The following is a 9,364-nucleotide window of genomic DNA, read 5'->3' as shown; positions in this document are numbered from 1 at the left end:
GGTATTCTCGCAACACACAGCGCATTGATTCCCCCCCCGCCCCCCACAACAATAAGCGGGTTAGACACGTATAACAACAACAAAACGTCAAAGAAACTAAATAAAGCTAAATTAATCCCGGGGTTTTAGCAGTCGGTCATGCTGTCGGATGCAGGTGAGTCTTCGTAACACGCTGCTCATGCTTGCTAAATGCTAAAGTGTGGCTGGTTTAAAGAGCTTTCCAATGTGTCTATTTGTCATCCGCGTTTCTGTTTTTACATGTGAATAACGTGCTGTTTCATTGGCTTTGACCAATTTCTAACGCGTTCTGTAAACATCATGTATATCAGTCACAACAAAGGCCCCATTTAAACTGAGCAGAAATGCATTTTCCACTGTTGTTGTTGTTGTTGTTGTTGTTGCTGTGTTCAGATTACTCTGGGAATGCCTCTGGTGCTCGCCGGGCGAAGAAGAGGAGCTCCGGGGAGTCTCCGGGGGACGGACAGACCCTGCGCTCCTCGGGAAGGCAGATCACCGTCCGAGTGAAGCGCACCAACAACCCTCCTCCTGGACAGGTGACCCGCAGCGTTCACCTTTAACCTCTGTGTGTCTCCCTGCTGAATGTAGCAGTGACGGTGTCTTTATAATCCTCAGACTGTATCTCCTACAGAATCCCCCCCCCCCCCCCTATGGTTCTACACTTTCCATCAAATGTAATGACAGTATATCAGCTGCTTCCCCCCCCCAAAAGATTGCACATCTTCACTTGTGACCTTTGTTGTGCAGAATTTGCTCAAAGGAACTCTGACATTAAAGTGCATGGGGGATTGTTGATGTTAAAAAGGCCAGCTCCTCTTGGACTGTTCCAAAAAAAAAAAAAAAAACCCTCTAGCTGTGGTAGTTTCGGGCTCCGTAGTGTTTGAAAGAGAGAGACCGGAGAGTTTACAGTTTAAGTTGTGTGCGTCCATTGATAATAAACCACACACGCATACACAAACATGAAGAGAGATACATTCACACATTCATGCAAATGTGCATGAACACCTTGTCAAGCAGCAAGTTCAATAAAACGTTGTTAAGTGGAACCTAGTGACTCCTTGCGTGATTTAACCAGTCACACTCAGTGGTGGTTGGATTTTTTTTCCGGGAACCCAAGTTTTGAGAGAAGCCTCAGTCAGCTGTTTTTGTCTTTTAGTTGATGACCTTCTCTTCCAGAGCAAACGGAAAGCCACGGACACGGAGGAAGAAGACGACCAGTCCGAGAAGAAGTACAGAAAGTGTGAGAAGGCTGGATGCTCTGCCACATACCCGGTTTGTTTCGCAAGTGCATCTGAAAGGTAATGTGAATCTTTGTCATTTGTGATTTATTTCAAGGGTAGATCCTTGAGATGCATCGTCTCATTTTCATGGGGGTCCTTGCGAAACATAAATTAATCATCATAATACAAAATCAAAATAAAAGGTGAATCCAAAACATAATACCAAACATTTAAACACACACACACACACACTCACACACTTTGTAGATTGAAACGTGCTTAAATAGAACTGCCCTTCGATGTGCACACACAGGTTTTCTCTAACTAGATGTGATTGCTGTTAACACCAGCTCTTATGTGTTCTCCCAGATGTGCTAAAAACGGATACACGTCTCGCTGGTATCATCTGTCATGTGGGGAGCATTTTTGCAACGAATGTTTTGATCACTACTACAGAAGGTAATGTTGACAGAACAACAACTCAGAGTTCTTTCTTTTCACTGAATATGAATAAAAATAAATATGCTTCTGTATCTTATTAACTATTAAATTAAGGACATAAAATCCCCCTTTTTTTTTCTTTTCTTCCATTGGCAGTCACAAAGATGGCTATGAGACTTTTGCTTTTTGGAAGAAAGTGTGGACTAGTAACGGGAAAAGTGAGCCCAGTCTCAAAGCTTTCATGGCAGATCAGCAGCTACCATTCTGGGTAAATGCAGAACTTCTTTTCTTTGTGCCTTTTAAACAACTGAAGGTCACATGTTTAAGTTCTCCCTCTTACAAATACAGATATGTTTCTTTCTTCTCTCGACCCTTTCAGGTTCAATGCACAAGACCGGACTGTAGGAAGTGGCGACAGCTGACTAAAGAGATCCAGCTCACTGCTTCCCTAGCAGAGACGTACCGCTGTGGCATGAAGTTCAACAACATCAAAGTAACAGGAAAGAGGATTTACAGTCGACTTATTTTATTCTTTATGTGCCTATAATGATCTTTCTTTCTTCCTGCAGAGTGAGGGACCGGACCAGTGCTCCCAGCCAGAGGACTTGGTAAGATGTTGCTGTGTGTTAGATTGTTTACTTTTGGATTCAAGCAGTTTCATATATGAAATTGATTTGTCACACTTGCTGATGGTCTTTCCCGTTTTGTTGAATTCTGACAGAGAGTGGCAGAGGTGACCGACAGCTGGTGGCATTCGATGTTGATTTTGCCGCCGTTGTTCAAAGACAGTCCAGCGAGCCCTTTCCTTGCTGCGTACTACCCTGACTGTGTGGGGATGAGTCCAGCAGGCTCCTCCAGTAGCGTGTCTCTGTCTGAGCTCAGGGCCGATCACTGCAGAGCCGTCCAGCCTCAGAGTGAGTCTTTGACTATTAGATGAGCTCCCCTTTAGAAGTATCAGTCTAAACCACATTGTAATGATCTCCGTTATGTCCCTCAGTTCCAGGCCTGTGTCCGTACTTTCAGCCATTCTACCAGCCGAACGAGTGTGGAAAGGCTCTGTGCGTGCGGCCAGATATGATGGAGCTGGACGAGCTTTATGAGTTTCCAGAATTTTCCCGTGATCCCACCATGTATTTGGCTTTGCGTAACCTCATACTGGCCTCCTGGCACAAGAGCTGCAAGGTGCACAGCATACATCCTCTTAAAGTGTCTTACAAACATTGCATGTGTTTCACCTTTTAAGTTTTTGAACGGAAATAGACATTTGTGGTTGAATAACATGAAAGCAACAAGATACTGATTTGTTTCTGTTGTTTTCTTTTGTTTGTTTTCCTAAAGGAGGTGCTGACTTCCCAGAAATGTGCTGAGAACATCATTGTGCGGGGTTTGGTGCGTGTGCGCTGCGTGCAGGAGATGGACCGTGTGCTGCACTTCATGACCAGGAAAGGTCTCATAAACACCGGTGTGCTGGCAGTGAAACGGCCTCTGCTCCCTGAAAAATACTGCTCAGTGAGTGTCCTTATCGTCACTCTATCGTCAAACTAAAGAACACATTGCAAACACTATTTAAAGCTGCGGTAGTCTCACATTTGATTGTTTTTTTTTTGCAGAGAAATGTTATTATCATCGGTGCCGGGGCGTCAGGTCTGGCTGCTGCGCGTCAGCTGCAAAACTTTGGCACTCAGGTAAAATGTTCTGTCGCACATTTTCTACCCAGTTTTCTTGTAACAGAGCTGTGCCTTCACACTCCTCGTTATCCTCGGGTCTACAGGTGATGGTGCTTGAAGCGAGGGAGAGAATTGGAGGTCGCGTGTGGGATGATGCCTCTCTGGGCGTCACTGTCGGCAGAGGAGCTCAGATTGTCAACGGCTGTGTGAACAACCCCATCGGCCTGATGTGTGAACAGGTAGGAGGAGTATGAGGAGCTTGAAAAGTCAGTTGTAAATTGAGCCTGATCTTAACTCTTGTGTTTTGATCTTCCGTCTACTTGTGGCTCTTCTGTCGCAGATTGGAATCAAAATGCACAAGCTGGGAGAGCGCTGTGACCTCTTCCAGGAGGGGGGGCAGGCTACTGACCCAGCCATCGACAAGCGCATGGACTTCCACTTTAATGCCATCCTGGACGTCGTGTCAGAGTGGAGGAAGGACAAGTCGCAGAACCAGGACACACCGCTGAAAGGTGCTGAACTGTTATTTTAAAACATCACGTAAAGTTTGAATGTGAAGTCGGAGGTTAAACCAATTTAACAAAAAAAAAAAACCAGTTTATACCTCTTGTTATCAGACAATTAGTTTATATGTGCTTACACTGAGTACATATATTGGGACAAATAAAGACTTTTGCAGAAAGAAGACTTGTGTTGAAGCAGCAGAACATAGTTTGTGTTTGGCGTTGAGGCTCCAACATCATCCCTCCTCGCAGTTTATTTTACATGCAGAAATCTGAGGAGTGATGAGATGATATCTTAAAACCCCCGTCGGGGCCTACAGGTGGAGGCTGGGGTGGTGTTGGGGATGAGCAATGAGCTGCAGGTCAGAGCTGGCAATGAAAGAGCGGAGGGAGAGACCGGAAATCTTTCAGCTGAAATAGAAACCCAATATCAATCATCAATCAATCAAACTTTTCATACAGTGATGTAGTACAAAGTGCTTTACAGAAACATAAATCAAGCAGCAACAACTTGACTCCCCCTCTCCCCCAACCAGTGCAGCTCGAGGTGTCTGCCTGAACGAGCTCGCAGACATCGCCTCGCTCATTGTTGGGAAAACTCTTCTTTGTTTTGCTGCATGATGTCTCTGACAACGTTTCCATCTTTTTAACAATGACAGCAGCTACGCACATGAATGGATTTTACTTTACTACACATAATTAAAAGTTGTGCTGACAAAAAAAAACTCTGTATCCAACCTTTATTTTTATATTAAAAAAACAAACAAATAAGATCTGAGTTTGGTTGGTGTTGTGACATATTTGACCTCGGACTTGTGTGCACTGACTCTCTCCAGAAAAAGTCCAGGAGGTGAAGAAGAACTTTCTGCAGGATTCAGGAATGCAGTTCAGTGATTTGGAGGAGAAAGTGCTTCAGTTTCATCTCAGCAACCTGGAGTACGCCTGTGGGAGCACGTTAGACCAGGTATGAACAACCTGAACTGTAAAGAGCTGCGAGAATCTCAGTCGCATCCAATTTTATTTTAGTCTGAAAAATAAACGATTCTGAGGTATCTATTTCCCTCAGCATGTTCTGTGTTTTAATGAAGATGGCTGCTTCACTGTTAGAAATACATTTTACTTTCAAATCAACCATCGTATCTTCTCTGAAAACGTTCTATAATAGCATGAAGGGTTTTACGGAATGGCTCAATTTAACTTTCGACTTCTTGATCAAGCTATAGTATTCCATGTGTCTTTATATTTGAGGTTTTGAGTTATTGTGTTGGAATCCCTGTCTTTGTCCGACCTATTAGAAAATATTCAAATTGTGTGGATTCTGATTTTATTTCTTCAAGAGAATGATGAAGAAAATGTTCTGAAATATATTTTTTTTCTTTGTTTTTTAGGTATCGGCAAGATCCTGGGACCACAATGAGTTTTTTGCCCAGTTCTCAGGAGACCACACTTTACTCACAAAGGGCTACTCCGTTTTACTCCACAAGCTTGGCGAGGGGCTCGACATCCGCACAAAATGCCCGGTTTGTCTTTGAACTTAATTCAGTCCTTTCACTAATTTCAGCTGTCACTTTGACCTTTCTGAAACCGGGTTGCATACTGCATTGTTAAAAATCACCAGGTTTCCTTTTTTTGTTTTAAATTCCAGGTCCAGGCGATTGATTACTCAGGTGATGTTGTCAAAGTTACCTCCTCCAATGGCTCTCAGTGGACAGCACACAAGGTGAGAACATGTCAGTTAGAAAAGTGTTGTTTCAGAAAAACGTTTGCTGTAGTCCCTGCTGCTTCTCATGATGTCGTAATGTAGAATTTGAACATCCTTACCCTCTGTCAGGTTCTTGTCACAGTCCCGTTGACCTTACTACAAAAGAACCTGATCCAGTTCAACCCTCCGCTTCCTGAAAGGAAACTGAAAGCGATCCACAGTCTGGGAGCCGGTATCATAGAAAAGGTCATAACAGGTTTCTTTTATTCATTGTTGTAAAAAGGTTCAGGTCACCAGGACGTGCCTCTCTGTGAGTGTTAACATATATATATTTTTTAACTTCTTACAGATCGCTCTTCAGTTCCCGTACAGATTCTGGGACAAGAAAATCCAGGGGGCAGACTACTTTGGTCACATACCTCCAGGTCCTGAGAAGAGGGGCATGTTCAGTGTCTTCTACGACATGGATCCACAGGTTTGATTTTTCCCATTTGGGACCCCCTTGAAAACGAGGTGATACACCTCAAGGGGCTTATCCTGATATAATACATTTCTCACATTTCTATCCATACAGTAATATCATACATTAGCACTCAAAAGAATCAGACACTGTCCAGTCAGAAATTCTACCTCTGTTTTTATTTGGGAAAACAGGTTTGGCCTACTCGTGTACGACAGGAACGCCAATCACAGAAACAATGTCTGTTACTTAAAATCAGTAAACAGCAAGAACCTGAAAGATCATTTAATCTAAAACGCAGGGCTGTCAGCATTAACTAGTTAATCATGATTAATTTAGTTCTGAAATTTATTCCTAATGTTTTCTTTTATTGCGATTAATCTTATGCTATTTTGTCCCTTTAGGCTCCCCGTACATTGTCGTCCTCAGTGTCTCCCTGTAGTCACAGTGATGTAGAACAAGGACACTGCTGCGTCTTTGAACGTCTTATTTCACTTTAACAGACTCTCAGTCCAAAGTAATATCCGCCTTATGACATCACACATTTGTTACCGTTCCTTTGAGCTGTTTGAAGTCAGTTTGTGATCCATAACCACTTCCTGTTTCTGTGCTTAACTTCATGTCGTGCACTTCGATCTAGCAGAAGGTCCTTACTTCATTTCAAAATAAAAGAAGGGACGCATTCAAACAGCAAGTAAAGTACTCTCAGCTTATGACAGTAAAAAAAACTTCAAAATAAAAGCCTAACAATATTTTTTTTAAATGCCAAATTCAAAAATTGCGATTCAAAATACAATTAAATGCAATTTAAGAATGTGTTTGTTTGACAGCTCAAATAAAAATAGTTAATTTATTGAATGAATGTGTATGAAGCCTTCTTTGAATATGTGTGTATGTGTTTTGTAGGGTAAGCAGGCTGTCCTCATGTCTGTTATCACTGGTGATGCTGTTCAAACTGTCCAGGACCTGGAGGACAAGGAGGTGGTGGACGAGTGTGTCAAGGTCCTGCGCGAGCTTTTCAAAGAACAGGTAACGTATTAAGTGTTCAAGATAAACTTTCACCCTGGTTGTCTGATTTTTGAAACCCAGCTAAAGTCTTGAAGTTCCTACTAAGCGTCTTGCTTCAAATAACAAAGAACTGTGATCTCTCTTTGACTGGCCTCATAATTCATGGCACCTAGGGTGCAAGTGTCCTCACTCTTCTTGTTTTGTGTGCTCCTCATTACTGTTGCTGAATCTTGCTGTGTGTCATTCTTGATAGGAGGTTCCAGAGCCGCTGCATTACTTGGTCACACATTGGAGCAAAGACAAGTGGTCGCAGATGTCCTACAGCTTTGTGAAAACAGGAGGAAGTGGAGAGGCCTACGACATCCTCGCTGAAGACGTGCAGGGGAAAGTCTTCTTTGCTGGCGAGGTAACGTGTGATCGCAACGTGTCTGCTAACATTTATTACAGGGGTAATGTGAGTTTGGACTGATTATCTTTATTAAACTAGTATGTCTTTGGATATTCCTGTACTTAATTTCCGTACTTAAAGGTCACGCTATGTGCAAAATACTCTCCACCATATTTTGTAACACTAATATGTGTCTCTAGTCTGTCTAAAAAACTCCCCAATTATGAGAAAAGTCCATCCTCTTCGTCTTTTGCCTGCTGCACTTTTCAGAAAATGTGTGCTCAAACAGGCCGTTTGGAGATTTTCCCTTTGTGACATCACAAAGGGCAGTAACCCCTCCCCCACGTGGGTGACACTCCCACAGCTAGGTGTTTGTTCTGCCCTCTGAGTCTGCCTTCTCACCGTAAACAATAGGACATGGAGCGAGAAAGCCCGAGCCGACCCAAGCCCTTCCAGAGAGGGGGCGTGGTCATACACAGCTCATTTACATATTTAAAGGTACAGACACAGAAACAGCCTGTTCTGAGCACGGCTGAAATAGAGGGGATTATAGACATTATCAAATACAGGATCAAAGTGGATCGAGAACAAGAAACGTCACACACATGTTTTGAGGAGCTCTGAGACTTAAACTGGTTGAAAAGAGAGTATAATATGTGACCTTTAAAGATTTTACTGCAGACTTTAAGGTGATTTTCTAATTGTGTCATTGTCTTTGTGATTTGTCACCAGGCCACAAACAGACATTTCCCACAAACTGTGACGGGAGCCTACCTGAGCGGGGTCAGGGAGGCAAGCAAGATGACTGCTATGTAAACTCTATGAAACCCAGAGAACTACAAAAAAACCACACCAGCATCAACACACGGGTTGCCCTGAGACAAACCGTTGCACACCTAGGACTACTACTCTAAATAACTCAACTAGGGATGAGGTTTCACTGTACTGTACCTGTTTTTCCATTTCAAATACATGAAGAGGTCTTCAGGTGCTTCAACACATTTAACACAAGAGACGATGACCTGTTTTTTATTTTTATCAAAAAAATCCAGCTATAAGAAGTGTTTGTTGGTGATTAGATGCAAAAAGGATTGACATCATGCAATGAATGTTTGATAAAAAATAGAAAAGCTCTGCCAGGGTTTGCTGTGCTGGTTAACCTGATGATGAGTTGGACGAGTTAAATGAACTGATCTGTAGAAACGCTTGTGATGAAATGGTCATAAAATGTCATATTTAAGAGACAAGGGTGCATGAAACACTGGTAAACTCCCAAATTGTCAAATCATGGATTACAACTGAATCATGAATCAACTTATATTGGATCTCCTAGGATAAGGTTTCAAGAAATTGTATGTAATTGTATTTGATGAGTTACCCATGTTTGATACGACCGTAATGAATTTGTGTTGTGTCATTTGTGATTCATGTGTTGGTATACGTATTGAGATAAAATGGACAAAAGGTTAGATATCTAGTATGCATACTTCTGCTGTGGCACTTTTGATTGAACAGTTTTTGATCTATATTAAAAAGAATAAATGAATAGCTAATGTGTAAGACGAGTTATATTCTACGTAGGACTAAGTACGATCAGAAGACACCGGGTTGTCCCCTTTCTGTCTCAGGGATGTGATCGAAACACCTCTCAGAAAATGATGATGGAACAAAAAAAATTTAAAAACACAACCATCCATATTCTGTTGTATTAGTCCCTGAACATTTAACTCCCTGAGATCACGTGTCGGAGAGCAGCACAACAACGCTCTCACTTTGTTTGACTAATGTTGACTAATTAAGCTTTACATGTAGGTCCTCATATTTCTGTTTAGGTCAGCACATCTAGGTGATCATGTCCTGTTTGTCAGATGTTAGTGCTTGATTATTTATCATGTATGTGTCTAATAAACTGAGCTATCAACTGCCATACTTTTAAGACTAATTGTGTCCTTTTTCA

The 9,364-nt window shown here is 42.2% G+C and overlaps 1 protein-coding gene across 1 annotated transcript; it reads left to right on the top strand.

The window, feature by feature from the left end:
* Positions 1-12: 12 nt before the first annotated feature.
* Positions 13-9,336, top strand: LOC109997807 (lysine-specific histone demethylase 2). The gene is made up of 21 exons (XM_020652416.3): positions 13-154; positions 412-554; positions 1,195-1,316; positions 1,608-1,697; positions 1,836-1,947; positions 2,059-2,172; positions 2,249-2,287; positions 2,401-2,593; positions 2,677-2,861; positions 3,018-3,188; positions 3,290-3,364; positions 3,451-3,585; positions 3,687-3,858; positions 4,686-4,813; positions 5,238-5,369; positions 5,495-5,569; positions 5,681-5,797; positions 5,901-6,026; positions 6,918-7,040; positions 7,273-7,425; positions 8,140-9,336. Exons 1-21 carry the CDS (start codon positions 139-141, stop codon positions 8,221-8,223), a joined length of 2,505 nt encoding a protein of 834 aa, XP_020508072.2. The 5' UTR covers positions 13-138; the 3' UTR covers positions 8,224-9,336.
* The last annotated feature ends 28 nt before the right edge of the window (positions 9,337-9,364 follow it).

This window comes from Labrus bergylta, chromosome 19, assembly GCF_963930695.1.
Source record: "Labrus bergylta chromosome 19, fLabBer1.1, whole genome shotgun sequence".
NCBI classification, from domain to species: Eukaryota; Metazoa; Chordata; class Actinopteri; order Labriformes; family Labridae; genus Labrus; species Labrus bergylta.
The sequence above is the reverse complement of the archived record's forward strand: the minus strand, read 5'-3'. Positions and strand labels throughout refer to the sequence as shown.